This window comes from Fragaria vesca, linkage group LG6 (assembly GCF_000184155.1).
Source record: "Fragaria vesca subsp. vesca linkage group LG6, FraVesHawaii_1.0, whole genome shotgun sequence".
Lineage (NCBI taxonomy): Eukaryota > Viridiplantae > Streptophyta > Magnoliopsida > Rosales > Rosaceae > Fragaria > Fragaria vesca.
Window position 1 is genome coordinate 31355654 of NC_020496.1, and position 15814 is coordinate 31371467.

At 37.8% G+C, this 15814-nt stretch overlaps 4 protein-coding genes across 5 annotated transcripts; 1 reads left to right on the forward strand and 3 right to left on the reverse strand.

Moving 5' to 3' along the window:
• Window positions 1-1495: 1495 nt before the first annotated feature.
• Window positions 1496-2335, forward strand: LOC101308996 (putative F-box protein At5g50220-like). Its single transcript, XM_004306057.1, has one exon. The coding sequence runs from the start codon at window positions 1496-1498 to the stop codon at window positions 2333-2335; it is 840 nt and encodes a 279-aa protein (XP_004306105.1).
• A 518-nt stretch (window positions 2336-2853) lies between these two features.
• Window positions 2854-6216, reverse strand: LOC101302185. Of its 2 annotated transcripts, none has more exons than XM_004304208.1 (2): window positions 6046-6216; window positions 2854-4927 (listed from the first exon to the last, which is right to left on the reverse strand). In XM_004304208.1, the coding sequence occupies exon 2, from the start codon at window positions 4880-4882 to the stop codon at window positions 3068-3070; it is 1815 nt and encodes a 604-aa protein (XP_004304256.1). In that variant the 5' UTR covers window positions 4883-4927; window positions 6046-6216; the 3' UTR covers window positions 2854-3067. The 2 variants fall into 2 exon arrangements, with proteins under 2 accessions (XP_004304256.1, XP_004304257.1); XM_004304209.1 differs by lacking the exon at window positions 6046-6216 and adding an exon at window positions 5828-5888.
• Window positions 6217-9181: 2965 nt separating this feature from the next.
• On the reverse strand, window positions 9182-11627 carry LOC101302676. Its single transcript, XM_004304210.1, has 6 exons — window positions 11335-11627; window positions 10716-10865; window positions 10373-10631; window positions 10079-10297; window positions 9783-9925; window positions 9182-9545 (listed from the first exon to the last, which is right to left on the reverse strand). The coding sequence occupies exons 1-6, from the start codon at window positions 11623-11625 to the stop codon at window positions 9246-9248; spliced, it is 1362 nt and encodes a 453-aa protein (XP_004304258.1). The 5' UTR covers window positions 11626-11627; the 3' UTR covers window positions 9182-9245.
• A 383-nt stretch (window positions 11628-12010) lies between these two features.
• LOC101302961 lies at window positions 12011-13947 on the reverse strand. The gene is made up of 2 exons (XM_004304211.1): window positions 13850-13947; window positions 12011-13352 (listed from the first exon to the last, which is right to left on the reverse strand). The coding sequence occupies exon 2, from the start codon at window positions 13215-13217 to the stop codon at window positions 12417-12419; it is 801 nt and encodes a 266-aa protein (XP_004304259.1). The 5' UTR covers window positions 13218-13352; window positions 13850-13947; the 3' UTR covers window positions 12011-12416.
• Window positions 13948-15814: the final 1867 nt, after the last annotated feature.

The window sequence follows — 15814 nt, forward strand, 5'->3', positions numbered from 1 at the left end:
TATCTTGAATATATTTGAGAGTTGGGAAGCGAAAGGCTCACGAATTTGTTCTAACTACACAATAGTTTAAGGGGTGAGCACAAATAGCTCAGTAGAAGGTAAAAACCTCTTCAAACAAGATAGAATATAAACAACTTTGTAAAATAGATTAATGCATCTATTATCAACTCCATATGGGTTCATATAACCAAATAGACTAAGTCTATATGTCTCATACCATGTATTTTACCACAATAGGGTTAACCTGCGTTAGAGATGAGAGTTATCACTGGACTAAATCTAAGTCATCCAAACTTATTAAAAACAATATCTAAGGACTGAGAGTGTGTCCTTATATAAGACTTAAAAAAAAAAAAAAAAAAAAAAAGTGGGTGGATCATGTATATATATGATGGACGTTTGTCTGATAATTATTGACGGACCATGTATATATATGACGAACATTTGTCTGTTACAAATACGTCCTGTTTCTTCAATGTTGAGTTTGTAGATCCGATTCCACCTAAGATAAGTATTAGTTAATTGTTGATGTATGACACTAGTACGAGATTTTAGCCAATTTTATCAGAGAATCTTCAAAAGAAAGAAACGTCGTCACATTAAGAAAAAATGATTTGAATATTAGAAATTAGTATTCAAATAGGCTTCTTAATGATAGAATTAATGATAAATTACTCTTTTAGATATATCGGGATTCTCGAGCGAAAAGACAAAATCTATATTGTGATCAGATTAGAGCGGTTTTTGACCTGAATGTCTGTTTGGGACGTCGCATGATACATTTATGGAATAGGAACGACGAGATCTTCAAGACTCACATTACTGAACCTGTAAGATTTAAGGCAGAGGATGTTGTCTTAATCATCTGATTTGGCCATTTTTTTTTTTTGGTTTTCTAATTTATTTTGGATTTTGTTTTCTTTTAACCCATGCTTTAAGCTTGGTTGTTTGTTGCCCTAGGATTTTATCATTATATAAGAATCCTTAAACATATGTAAGCCAATCAATCTTTCATATTAATAAAACCTTGAGTTTATCTCAATTCTTCTCGTAGATTTGAGAAACCCTAAACTTTTGTATTCAAATCGCCATAGGAGCTGCTTTAATTGTGTCCTTCGTGCTGAGCTATAGGTTTCCGATGTCTTATAGGTTCAGATTGATACCTATAAATAAGTACATAGGGTAGGGTAGCAGTGGTGTGTGGTTGAGAGAGCAATTGATGTCTGAGACTTGGTGAGAACTTCTTGTGAAAGATCTTGTATTCTTGTTGTTGTGTTCTTCTTGTTTTATGGTGAAACCCAAGCAGCCGGCAGACGTAAGCAAAGTTCTTTCCTGAACCTCGTTAACAATCTCGTGTGATCGTGTTTGTTTTCTCGATCGTTTATCTATAATGTTTGCACTTTTCTGCTTCCGCAAGAAAGATTCTAGATCGAATTCCTAACACTATATCTAGGGATCCAACCTGCAGTACGTTATGGAGATGCCGACGGCGGTAATGAGTACCTCAAAGTTGATGGAGCTCCCTCATGATATCCTCCTCAACATCTTTTCAAAACTGCCGGCGAGATCGCTTTTGCAGTTCCGGTGTGTCTCTAAGAGCTTATGTCACCTAGTCGACGATCCAGCTCGAGATCGCTTTTGCAGTTCCGATCTTGCTGCCATGCACATAGCAGCTACCAATGAACACATCGATGTAGAAGTTAGGTTTCTTCCTCTTTCTTCTTACGGTTTGCGGTTTGTTTCTTGCGGTTTGCTTGGATTTCAAAGTTATGTTCATGGAAAATTTGGTTTATACAATCCTCTAAGAGGAGAATACCTATGGCTCCCAGAACCTGAAGATAGATACGATATTATCAGGTGGGAGGGGTATGGTATGGGATTCGATAGTGTTACTAACACCCACAAGATTGTCCATTTTTTCAGTCATGGCCATCCGGACTCTATGGGGATGGTGGCTCGTGTTCATGTTTTGGGTACAAGCTCGTGGAGAAGAATACCCTCGGTTCCTCCTTGCAGCTTCAACGCTGTGGAAAATGCATATGCATATGGAAGCATGCATTGGTTAGAAAGGGGAAACCCCCGGATAATATCTTTTGATTTTGTAGAAGAGAAGTTCCGATGGACTAATCCTCCTCGTCTCACCATTCGAAGGGGATCCGAACTATTTTTGATCAGTCTGAGAGGATCTTTGGCGCTTGTTGATGTTGTTTATACTGAAAATGTCTTTTATTCTGAAAAGAAAGTTGAGATATGGGTGCACAAAGAACAGAAGTACTGGACAAAAGATTACAGCATGCCTTTAGATTATTGTTCCGGTGCCCTTTTTTCATTTTAGGGTAGGGGAGCATGGCATAACATTACTATATTTTCAGATGATTTCAGTAAGTCTTTAAAGTACCCTACTGTGGTCTATTATGATCTGAGATGTGATAACAAGAGAGAACACTGCAGATATCAGGAGCAGTTCCATTTGTTTAATTCCACTGGAAGCCTCATTTCTCTGAAACAGTACGATAACTTGAGAACGAATAGCAAGAAAGAGAAGGGTTTTTTTGATGCTGGAGATTCTGAATTTCCAGAATGTCTTTCTGAGCTGCTGAAAGCACCAAGGGTCAAGTAACATGTTTTGATCGATTTGTATAAATTTTTATTTCTTTTAGTTTTGTTTACGGGCTCATTCCATTCATAAATCCCAGAGATGTAATGTAAGAATTTACTGATGGAGATGAACAAAGGCAGAGATTCTAAAAATTCATACTTTAATTTGTGTATGTAACATCTCAAGAACAAAACCAGAAAAAACCAGAGTGACAGTTATCAATTGAGAAAGAACCCGTTCTTATACTCTTCTATATATGAACTAAGGAGTATAATTGTTTCATTCAAAAGATAAGAAACTAAAAATCAATCATATATATATCTGGTATGATCTGTGCTCGCAACACTCCCATTCAAATCTACGACAACTGAAGCAATCTACCTACACATATTTCCAGTGCCATAAGCTTGTAAACTCAAATTCACACATTACAAGCTTGGCTTTATTACCTGATCATATGCTCCCATCTCAAGAAACAGAATTTGCAGAAGGTTTGCGCTCTTGAAGTGAGATCACTGTTTCAAAAGCACCAACTAAGGCCTTGACTTTACTCTTCTGGGTTTCAACCAGTTTACTTGCAGTTTCTTCAATTACGTTGTTAAACAACCCCTTCTCATCTTTCTTCCCCTGAACATCTTGATGTCTCAAAACAACTTTTTCTGCACCAGCATCGGTACCAATTGCATCGCCATCAACACCTTCTCTCTTCTTATATCTTCGCCTTTGGTTATCAGACTTGATGTTTTCGTTCTCTCCCAACACTTTTCCTCGCCTGAATTTGAGCCTCCTTGGTCTATTATTCTCGAATTGCATGTCAACCACCTTTCCCCTCCTAAACTTCAGAGGATGGCTATCCACATCTTCAGAACAAACGATCCCAGACTTTCTGGGCCTCCCTTTGTAATCCTCATTTAGGGTCTCTGCATTTTCTTCACTGTCAACTTCACCGTCTTCTGAGAAAGAGTCCTCTTCAGTTTCCGTCATTGTATATTCAGACTCTTGATCTTCTCCGTCATGGGGTGAAAGTGGCATGCTGTTTGGGAGGGACACAGACTTGGGCGATGATGGGGACGATGAAGGTGGTGATGGACCTTCACAATTTTTGTCTCCGTCATGGGGTGAAAGTGGCATGCTGTTTGGGAGGGACACAGACTTGGGCGATGATGGGGACGATGAAGGTGGTGATGGACCTTCACAATTTTTGTCTTGATCAGATTCCAGAGGCTTATTCTCAGTCTCAATCTTAATGACATACAAGGTCTTCTCTGGAGTCATATCATTGTCGAGTTGCTTAGCTATGACTTTCCCAATCTTGTTCTGATTCTTAAGAGGAGTAACTTTCACATTCCTGTTCTGTGCTTTTAAGCTTGCAACTCTCCTGAGAGAAGGTTTTGGGGACAATGATCCTGTTGGGGGCACCAATACTTTCTTTAAAGTGACTAAGGATGTTCCTGCCTTCTTGCCCATCTTCACCTCACTTTTCCTGAGGCCATTTAAGCCTCCTGAAGAGTCAAGAGAAGAAATTTGGTTTGCAGCCAAAGAGTTTGGCTTCAGAGAGGTGACTGTCCTCTGGCTTTCCTTTGAATTACTGTTTCTTATCCCCTTCGAACCTCCTGAAGTATCAGTAGATGACAATTCCTTCGTGGCTAAAGATTTTGGCTTCGAAGAAGTGACATGTTTTGTAGACAAGTCTTTCTCCTTAAGTTTTGTCCAACCTTTCTTTGCAGAAACTTTCAGCTTTTCAGGAGATGATGAAACTTCTTGCTTCACAGTTTTGGGCACACAAGATAAAGAAGGTTTTGAATCGGATGACGTTTTGAACTTTACCAATGATAGCTTCTTCCTCTCAGTAAGAAGCTCACTCCCAACACCATCTTTTCTGTCAGCTGACCTTTTTGGCAATTGCTGCTTGGCCTGCTTGGTGATGGTACCTGTATCAGGTAAGAAGGTTTTGGACTCATGTGAATGATTGAGCTTGATTACTGATATATTCTTCCTCTCTGGCAAAACCACACTGTCTGCTGAGTTATGGCTATCAAATGATATAGTTGAGAGTCTTCTTGGTGCAACCCGTATCGGACATCTTTCCTTCTCTTCAAATGCATCTTTCCTCCCATACTTGCAAAAATCATGACAGGAACCAGTGGAAGCCCTGAGATAATGAGGAACTTTTTCTACGCTGTTTGATGATAGTATCTTTCCTGTAGAATTTCGTCTCAAGTTACCCACATCTGGCTTTGTTAATTCTTGGGCCATTGGTACACTGATACTTGAATCAGCCATCAAAAAGAAGCAAGATATTTCGTACAAAATTTAGAACAGATAATCCTGAAAACAGCAAAATCAAAATTATTATGGTGCACATGAGAAAGAAAAAAAGCTCATGCATTAAACCAGTTTGGATGCCAAAACAGTGATTCAAGCTTCCGAAGGTCTTGGTTCAATAGAAGTTTCAAGGAAACCAATCAAAGCCAGAACTGGCCTCTAATATGGGGAAAGAAACAAAAATCTACATCACAAAAATGTAAAAATAAGAACAACCCCAGAGTATCATCCCAGACAAATTTACCATCTTGTTAATTTAACCTAAAAGAAAACAATCACTTCCTTTATATTATGAGGTCAATGGAGTAGATGAATGCGCTGGCAACACTTAAATACAACCTACACCATTATAATCACATTCTTTGTATAAGGAAGTAGGAAGCAGATTCGATTACTTTACCCTATAATCTTTCATCTTCCAAAGAAAGAAATAGGAAAATCGGCTAATAAATCAGTCCACAACTAAGGAAACAGTAACACCAAAACTAACAAACAATCCCACAGAGTTACAAGCTGATTTCAAATCGATCAATCATAATCTTACAGTCTAAACTCCCTACAATCAATTCATATTCTAAATCTTTTACAGGATGAAAGTGAAATATAAACTAAAGTCCAAAACCAGCCACTCCTAGTTGCATTTACAGAACACAACAAGTCTACAGATTTACCAAACCCACAAAAGCCAAACAAACTATATGTAAACATCGAGGAAGACCATTATGACATCTACAAGTAACCCGAAAAAATCAAGCCTAGATTAGCACAAATCAATCCCAAGATTGTAACTTTACACAAACCAATCACACTATGATACAATTTCACATCACAATTTGCACACAAGTGAAAATCTAAACGCCATAAGTCCATAACCAGAAATCAAACAACAAAACAACGACGCACCCTTAAGAGCAGAGCACTCCTAGAACCCAAAAATTGAACCTTTCTTTCATTACAGCAAAAACCGACAACCAAAATCACAGTATTGATCGAACCCATTTGAGAATTGTGTGAGAAAACCAAAACCCATATCGCAAAATGTGCCAAAAGGGAAATATAAATATGGTCTCAAAGATTCAGAAACGCGTAGAGAAAAGAGAGAAGAAAAAAAAAAAAGGGACCTTTAAATTCTGCGATGATGGCTCTGCTTAACCAGAAAGAAAGCGAAACAATAGACGATGTGAATGAGAGTAAAGACCACTCCTTTTTGGGTGTTGGGAGATTTTCTTTCTTGGCTTTCAGAGATCGTGCAAGCAACTGTATCTAGTTTTGTTTGCTTTGCTTTGCTTTCAGGTCCCGTGGGGTTTTGCTCTGGCGTTTGTTAGGCAAGAATTGTAAAAGAGGGAAAGGAAACCAAAGTGTGTGAGGGTTTGGTTTTTTGGTCCCTCTCTCACTCAAAACTGAACGAATGCGTTTTCTCTTTTTTGTTGAAACTAAATAAAATCTGTTTGGGAATTCCAACTTCTTTGTATGATCTGTTTTGCTGTATTAAATTTTGGAATTATGTATTTCTGTTTTTGGTATGTGAATATTGCTTTTCAAAGAGGAGGTGGCCTTGTTTGGAATGAAATTTGATAAAATATGAAAAATATTTGTGACATTTTGAAAGATGAGTTTGCAATCGAACATAATGATAAATGACAAATGTGACATTCGGTAATTTTACAAAAAAGGAATAAGGTAATGGAATATTTTGTTTATGTGGTCATGGATGCTTGTTAATATGCATATGGAAAATGCTTTCATAACCAAAACTCAATGCAACTGACGAAATGTTGTTTGGGGTTGGTAGGTAGTAGCAATGTAGCATAGACTCTGTTGATCACATAGTCGATTTATGGTTGGCCAAATTATATTGAATTTTAACTAGACTAACAATTTACAATGTTAGACGATCGTATTCTGAAACACACGAAAAAAGAATTAACTTATGAACTTATCACTATTATACGGATGCATTCGTGGTGTGTATATATTGTGAAATGGGATATAATCATAAATTCATAAAGTCATTCAATGGTTTCATTTGCTTAAGCCAGCTGAATCCAGTATGTATTGTAAGAAACCACACATATGTCAAAGAGAGAATTACAGATAAAAACAGTCTATCATACCATACCATATGGTATGACATGCATATTGCAAATGTGTCTTATTGCATGGCACATGAAGACCTTTGAAGGAGTAAATGGTCATTACATGGTCATTTAGTTGTTTCTTCAATCAATGATAACTACACGTTTTGTGAGTATGTAATACCATATGGTATACTAAAATTTTCCTATCTTATTTGGTTTAATCAAAGCAGGGGTGATTAAATCAAAGTTCTGGAAGTATCATTTAAGCACTGTAATTAGCTTGAAGGATTTAAGTCAATGTTATTTCATAAAGGAGTGTTATAGAAGGACAGGAAGTTAACGACGTGACACCCTCTCATTTGATGAAGGGGGGACTTTCTTTTAGATTATTACGTTAACCTTGGAAAATATTTCTTTTTAGAATTTGACTATTTAAAATCAAAGAGGTCGGTTCCTCTCTAAGAATACGAAAAGAGGTCGGTTGCTTTAGTTATGATTCTTCTGTGACTTGTTAATGGCTAACACCGAGTTTCTTTATCAAATACCAAGTCTTATACTAAACAAACAACCTTTAACAAACCCTGAAAAGCTAACGGTAAGTTAGCCGGATCTACCATTTCTCAGGTAAGAAACAGTTACAGGCATTGTAGTTAGAAAACGTTGGTGATGTTTCGGCAACATGAATTCAGCATCGAAAATGAGATAGATTAATTATCAACGGTTAACAGTCGTGCATATGAAACACATGATACCTTAGCACACGGCTCATGTAATGCTTTGCTTAGCCTACTTTATATTGTTGGAAACTACGTGGGAGCAACTTTCTTCTCTGTTTCCCCACCATAGAGGAAAGTTTGCGTAGTGTTTCAAGTACAGCATCTCTCATTCTCTCACAAACTTGGAGGAAGGCCATGTGAGTTTTTCCAAGGTGATGCTCAGCTTCCTTTTGGGGGTGAAAGTCATGGCCTTTAATCATTGAGCAAAGCATGGAGGACGAAAACAATCTAAGGGGGTTGGATCAGTTCATGAAGGCATGCACTAAAGCTTGAAAAGTTGTGGCCAAAATGGAGCAAAGATAGCATAAAGAAGGAAAAGATCACCTAGGATTCTCACCAGCATTCTCAACTTTTCGAAATTCAGATCTAGACAATGCAATTATCAAAGGGAAAGACCATTTAATTTGATCAATATCAAACTCATTCTGTGGTGTAAAATCTACTATAAACCAACACATCAATCAGCATAGAGTTTTCCAGAAACTAAATACACAGTTGGTATAGCAGAATTTAGTTGGGGAGTTGACCTTCCAACGACTAAATTAGACATTTTCGATGTGCAGGAATATCGATGTTTAATCCTAATCTATGATTCTCTTTCAAGCACATAAATTGGTCATTAGGACATGCATTAAAGAACAAAATATTCATTCTCCAGCTATCTGCTAGCTTATACCTGCTTTGATTCCTTTGCAGCTTTCACCCACTTGAGTTAATCCCATGAATTGACAAAACAGCTTGGGCATCTATGGCTACCTAACTTTCAGCTATCCCTAATTAGTAGTGAATGAGGAAGGTCACCTAATGAGGCTCTAGTTTCAGCATCATCTTGATGAATTCCAACTTGAATGCTAATTTTTGCAGAAGAAATGAGGGACATGTCCTTGACAAGGCTCTTTCATGGGGCAGTTTTTATTCCCTAATGCAGAAAGATGTAAAGGGAGAGGATCAACTCCTAAACTAAATTGAGCACAACATCTACAAATGCATGCATTAATCATGTTCATATCTAGTCCCAACAATAATACCTGTTCATTCTGATATTAGTTCTCCTTTGAACATTCACAAGTATGGATGATCAGAAACCTCCATAACCCAAGGTGTGTTTTGTTTTTGACAGTCTACATGATTATGTATTCGGCAGATAACATTTAATAAAATTTAGGACACCCAGCAACTACCTGTATGCTTTGCCTAGTTTCTCCAACCACTAACTACCAAGAGGACAAGGTTTACTGAGAAGAAATTCATTTTCCAAGCAAAACACCATAAGAATGATATGGCCTATACGAACTTCAATTTTTACCATCATGCATATTATATTAGAGTCTACCGAAAAACAGTGCAACTTCTGGATGTTAAATTGCATTATCATGGTGAGTTGCAACAATTTTACCTTTTTTGGACAAAATTTTTGTACTTTACAGGATGGTAATTCAACAGGTGAAACTCCTATCCATTTTTGTGTCATCTTTTCCGACCTGAGACAGTCTTCTTCACAGCTCCCACTGAGACCAAAAACTGATCGAGAGATGATAAAGTTTTCATGTCATCGGGAGGAAAGTAACTAGCCGCCTTTCCCATTAGGGATGTGAAGAGAGAAGAGAGTGAAGGCCGAGTGGCATAACGTTCATCCAACAGATCATCCAAAAAGGCAAATGCAGCTAGGAAGTCAGACCTGCTTGCATTAACTGGTGCAGCAAAATGAGCAGGGATTATCCTCCTGAACCTCCAGTCCCGTGAAATTCTGTCAATCCAATCCCTGACCTGAATAATTAAGATGAAAAATGAATATATTTTGAGACACTAATAGTCACAATCCTAAAGATAAATTTCAATTGCTGTAGCTTGATGTGAGCATATGAAACATATGAATCCAAGGAGCATCATCAGCTTAGGAGATAGTTTTAGTTAGGCATGCTATTTTTGGTTGTTTAACCCCAACTGAATACAAAAGATGTACACGGTCAGCAAAGAAATTTGCGTCTAAAATGGTTAAACTACCTTTTCCGGAACCTTGCTGAAGACAAGAGTCTTCACAATGGGTGAAACAATCAGCTTTTGTGACATCTGTGAGAAGCTAGCTTTAGGTTCCAACAGGTTTGATGGACCAAGAAACAAAATTTGCAAAACCATTCTTTCCCATCCTACACGGAGAAAAAGAGTCTTATTCAGTTTTTCACAACCATTCATGACAACCCTCAAAATGGATGAGAAATTAAAACCTTTCCTCAAAAACAGAATATTTCTCAAAGATTCTTCTTTTGGTCAATGATTCAAATGTAAGATAGAGGTTCAACCTTTTTGACGGTTCATCTTGTTGTCTATGACTGGTTCATCTGATACCTCTTTTCCTTTACTTAGAATTTTCACAGCCAAACCATTCTTTGCAGATGCCAGCAACGATTCCTTGCTAATACAATCAGGTGGCTGCCGTGGCACAAAAATTACAGCATCTGTCACCAGTAGAGTTCTCGAAGGCTTATGATAGAAAGCTACCTCCACATAGGGTCCAATACCTGAAAGTCACCAGCAAATGAGTTTGAACTTCATATAACTGAAGTATCAGATATTACTTCGGCACATCATATTACCGACTTCTGGAGAACTTAGAACTTTCTGCTCAATCTCATTAGCCCATGGTGTGGACAAATCTTCATCTTGTAAGGTTTTAGCACGAAAGATCCCAAAAAACTCCAGTGGCAGATTCAAAGGCCAACTCCACTGCCTTGGTGCCACCCATACCTGAGCTCGAGGGAACGCTCTAGAAAATGGACCAACAAATATTTTGTGCTCATAAGCAAATGTAGGCAGCACTATGTATTCTACAGGTGCCCCCAACTCCTTCAGAAGCTGGAGAGACAAGAGCACTCATAAGAAAAGCATAATTGGTTATCGTAAAGTTCTAATTGACTATAATCGTAACCAAAATCTAACCTGAATACACTCCTTGGTTGGAGCAATGGGTGCATGGACCCATAATCCTCCAGATTTAAGTTTCACTACTGTCATTCTAATGTTCGTTGACACACTGCTGAAGCCTAATGCTTGCTCTTGCTCAAATAACCATATGGAACCTTTCACAGCCTAAAAAAATGACCAAATGAGCCAGAGAGTCGGTGTAAAACCAATAAGTTGGTAGCTGCAGTGATTTGCTATGCAGAATTTCAGATTATACTATCTGTACATAACTTGTTTCAGAAATGGATCCTAAAAAATGTGTTTGCACCCATTTTTTAATGACCTTCAGAATCTCATTATGCTTTAGCAGAGTAACCTAAACACATTCACACTATGTACTGGAACTTGCAGCAATGTGAACATTAAGTAGCACAATCTACAAGGAATACTAGATAATTACTTGATTAATTTTCAAAGTATCTCTCTTTATTCATCTCAATTCGATAAACCGTTATAAACATTGCTTTTAACTGAATAAGTGACAAGTTGAAAACATGGGAAAGATAAAGAGAGAAGCTTGTTCTGCCACACTCCTAACTTAAACAATCACAGATAGGTTCAATATGTTAAACGAAAAAGCATAGAAGAAGCTGACCTCAGTCCTAGTAGTGCTCCTATTGAGAAAAGGTCCCAGAGGAAAAGGAAAACCAGTGAAGTTTATGTAAAACCGGTCACCTCCTGACCTAGTGCTACTGATGCTTTCTTTGGTGGTGAGTTTTGCTGAAGCAACCACCAAATTGGTGGCATCTTTTTTCTTGTTTCTGGGTTTGAATTGCAAACAAAGACCCTTAAAGGAACCACCAAGAAAGCTAGAACTGGGTTCTCTGTGAGAGATATGGTTTTGCAAAATGGTGGATTTTGGTGAAGAAATAGTAATGGCTGCCATTGCTTCTTGAAATCAAGTCAATGTTTTGCCATAAACGAACTAAAAGTGGAGTAGTGGTGCATAATTCAGTCATGGGTTGCCATTCCAGGCTATGCTTTTGACACGTGGATGATCTAGTATGACATGGAAATTTGAGATTTATGGTGGATGGTGGGAAACAATAGTGCTATAGTAGGAGGAGGGTGAAGCTTTTGTGACCATTTTTCCTTTGCCAGGTGAATTTATGTCGAGGATATCTGGGGAATAACCTACATCAATTACATTTCTCGGATAGGACTCAGATTACGTTACTCTGATCACACATTAACAAAACTGGGGTTCTGGTACCTCAAGATTCAAGTGTCTAACAACAAAATAAAATTTACGGACCAAGGCATCATATGTAATGTGATATGTCCAACCCCAGTACCAGCACTGTAGCCCAAGCTTAAAACTGCAGGTATAGAACCATAAATTATATTTAATCGATACAAAGTCTCCATAGATACAAAATCATTGCTCGTTACCTATTCGACTGTAACCTACGAAAAGCATTGAAGATCCATGAAGTATCTGTTGGCAGATGATTGTACTGCATCTACCACTTGAATAAGACTTGAGAAGCTAACACGCCGGAGCCAAAGTTTAAAAAAGCAGATATGATTCTAACAAGATAAACAGCAGCAGTAACTGAGCATCTTGGAAACAGGTAAGTCGTCGAATTGCATAGTAAACACACGGATAAGAGGCACCTTCATGTAGAAGCAAACTTATATTCATGGTGCTTGAAAACAAGAAGCCAATGACACCTCTCAGGTGATGATTTCCCTCACAAGCCAATCCAAACTAGGATATGCAAAGTACAAAATAAGAAATGACGGGAGAGCAAACAGCACCGTGATAAGTATGTACAAGGCCAATATGGCTGCACTGGCTGGTATTGCATATAAGATGATCAGAAGAAATATGACAACCAGTGGGAACTTTGCTGTCAAATGAACGAAGAAAAACAGCGACTTTCGGAGGGAAGAATGCAGTCGCTCCATATTGAGGTAATTATTCACAATGCCATGGTTATGATTTGACCCTGGTGGCTCAGGATGACGAACACATTGTCCCCTCCTGTGGTTCAGTTGACTTCCAGTGGATGTATTTCCATTTACTGGCCAGGCTGGTTGATTATCACCGGAGCCGGTAGAATGAGACTTCACTCTGTCACCATTCATGCTTTCAACCATCCACAGAAGAAAGTAGTTCTTACGAGGAAATTTCAGGAGTCCCCTGTAAACCAGCCGGAAGGATAACAGATTGCACCATGGGCAGGAAATAAATAGTGGAAGCTGAATTGGTAGGGTGGGGAACTTGACAACAGCCCATTGCAGACCCAGAATGCAATTTTTACAGAGCGTATGGCCGCACCATAAAACGTATGGCACATTTTCAACGATGTTGAAAGATTCCCAGCATATAGGGCACTCCAGTCCTTCCTCTCTGCCAACACCAGAAGAACCCTCATCATCGGAGCAGCAGTCAGGAGTTACTTGTGTTGGCCTTAGAGAGTCATTTTTCAGTCCAACATTTCCAGCTATGCAATTGGATGCAAAATTCCACATTTTGACCACAACAGGTGTGTTCACTAATTCATAACCACTAGCTTAAAAGTTCGCACAATTATGATTAACCGAGGCAATGAAGCTGTCCTACATCCAATAACAACGGCCAAGAGCATGCACTCCCAAAATGCAAACCTGCAGATGAATACGCATGGTAGTAAGTTCATCACTTTATCTTCCAAGTTCATTTTCTCATATATAGTTACCTCTATGAGTTCAAATAACAGGCCACGTACAAATCGAAAACTCAACAAAAAATTAACAAAATCACTGCACCTACTCAGTAACAAAATGACTATAGTATAATTAGTATGCATATAACTGAACAAAAAACATACATTCAGATCGAAAATTACAGCATTCATGAATTTCAAGCTAGCAGATTCACATATTCATCTAGTAACCAAAACTCAACAGTGATTGAAACCCAATAACCCATTAACCAAGCAAACAGTCAATACCCCAAAACAATCATAATCTCATATCCCTGATAGGAAAAAGAAACCCAAATAACATAAACACGAACAAAGATCGAAACTTTAAGGCACAAATGCAAAACCCATCTTCGAAATTTGGGGGTTTTGTAAATGAAGACGAAATCGAAACCAAAAGTGGAAGAGAGGCGATCTTACTCATTGATTTCGCGGCAAAATTAAGATGGGAGAGAGATAGGGAGAGTTCACAAAACCCTGAATCTCTCTCTCTCTCAATCTCAGAATCCCAATCCCAATTTCGCTGTGTAAATAAATTGAAATTGAAATTGAAGCTGAAATTGAAATGAAGGGTTTTGATGTTGGGGGAATTGAATAAGGAATGGAGAGTAGGATGGGTCAGCATTGAAAGAGCCCGTGTGTGATCCAAGTGGCTCTGTTTAAAGTGGTTGAATGCGACGTCAATCTAAACGTCGGCAATTGGTTGGGCTTCATGATTTGGGCTTATGATGGAAGAAGACCGTCCATTGAGGCCCAATAAGGCTTGAGATTTAGTTGCTTGCGATACAATTTATCAATTGGGATTGTTCACCTTTCAAGTTTGATTGTGAATTTGTAAGCTGTGGATGAAAGTTGCCTCAAATTTGTAAATGTAGGATCAGAGCAACTTGTTCTCTTTAGTAAAGAAAGCTGATACAAATGGTATCAACAACAAAACTAATACAACAAAAATTCTTCTACGCACCAAGTTGCAAGTGAACCGAGCAACTAATATGTAATATTTTGATCCAGTCATCAACGTCGCATTATCATGCATGTATCTAATACCGTTAACAAAACTGAAACTGAAAAAAAATAGTCTTAAGTGTTTTCCAACACAAGATGTGAGGATCTGAGATCGAATAAAATGTACTCTTATTATGGGCGTTTAATTTGATCGGATTAAAAATGAACATGAAAAGAAAGAATATATGGTCTTTAGTCTTCATTGGATCTTCACATACATCGATTTGAGGACTTGCACACTAATTGTGCAAGTGCACCTTGGTGCATGAGAATTCGCTCCGCTAATACAAACGGACAATCTTCGTAACGAAAATTAATACAAAGTGTCTCTAACTAACGTTTGGTAGTTTGTCAGTATATCAGTTTACAAGTGTTGAGCTATATTACTATGCTCATGTAGAGAATGAAGGTTTATATATATTTAGCTGTATCTATTATATATATTGGGAACCTAGCTACTCATTCACCTAGCAACACATTATTGCTGTATCATTACTTAGTCTGTTGGGGACATGGGTCCATATATGTCTGTTCTTAATGATTGCGTTAATTAAGATCTTTGAGATATATCGAAAGCTTTAGCAACATCGTCGACATATAACTTAATTGATGTTGCTATATCTTTTCAGTTTCTAGGCCAACATAACACATACATGCATTTTCGACCAAGAAAGTATTATAGGGCACTCGATGGCTTTCTCTAATTAGAAATCGATTGTGCCCTTTGCCTAGGTGTAATTAGGTATATGTACAAGTACCAAATCCCATTTGGTAGATTGTTTAACAAGTTAATCAAGTCAGTTGTTCATATTATATATGGGGATTTAAGCTGAAGGCTCTCACGTACTGAAGTGACATATTCCAATAACTAAGGAAAATAATTAGAAGTACTATATATTAGGTACTTGGCCACTCCATTTCTGATCTATCTCTCTCTTTCATTTTTAATTTTTTTTTTCTAATTTATAATGCATCGATCACCATGGATTATATGTGTATCTAAGTACTGGAATATTGATCTTCTTCAACCTCCTCAAGTATAACTCCAAAAATGAAAGGGGACCCAAGATGTGAGATTGTTGTTGTCATGCACATGATCGATGTATAGACTCTCACCCTTTTGTATGTGAATGATTGAAATTGAATCATCAACGATCAGGCGTATCCTTGTTCATCAATTAACATTTAAAAACTTTGTATATATGTGAATGATTGCTTCGTTTATTTTCTGTACCATTGTTAAAAGCTAGGTGAAAATCATCATCGTGTACAATATTCTACCTTTGTGTATACTTTCTGAAGAAAAACAAAAAAACACTTATAGCGATTAACACCTTTATAGCTGATTTTACTTGTGTATCACTTAACACCCTATGTTTA

What these genes read in the sequence shown, in the direction of transcription:
- LOC101302961 (XM_004304211.1), bottom strand. Translation starts at nt 13,217, where the DNA reads ATGTGGAATTTTGCATCCAATTGCATAGCTGGAAATGTTGGACTGAAA.
- LOC101302676 (XM_004304210.1), bottom strand. Translation starts at nt 11,625, where the DNA reads ATGGCAGCCATTACTATTTCTTCACCAAAATCCACCATTTTGCAAAAC. An exon ending in GGAGCACTACTAGGACTGAG is followed by an intron (nt 10,866 to 11,334) that starts GTCAGCTTCTTC and finishes TCATTTTTTTAG; the next exon opens with GCTGTGAAAGGTTCCATATG. An exon ending in TCTAAGTTCTCCAGAAGTCG is followed by an intron (nt 10,298 to 10,372) that starts GTAATATGATGT and finishes GGTGACTTTCAG; the next exon opens with GTATTGGACCCTATGTGGAG.
- LOC101302185 (XM_004304208.1), bottom strand. Translation starts at nt 4,882, where the DNA reads ATGGCTGATTCAAGTATCAGTGTACCAATGGCCCAAGAATTAACAAAG.
- LOC101308996 (XM_004306057.1), top strand. Translation starts at nt 1,496, where the DNA reads ATGAGTACCTCAAAGTTGATGGAGCTCCCTCATGATATCCTCCTCAAC.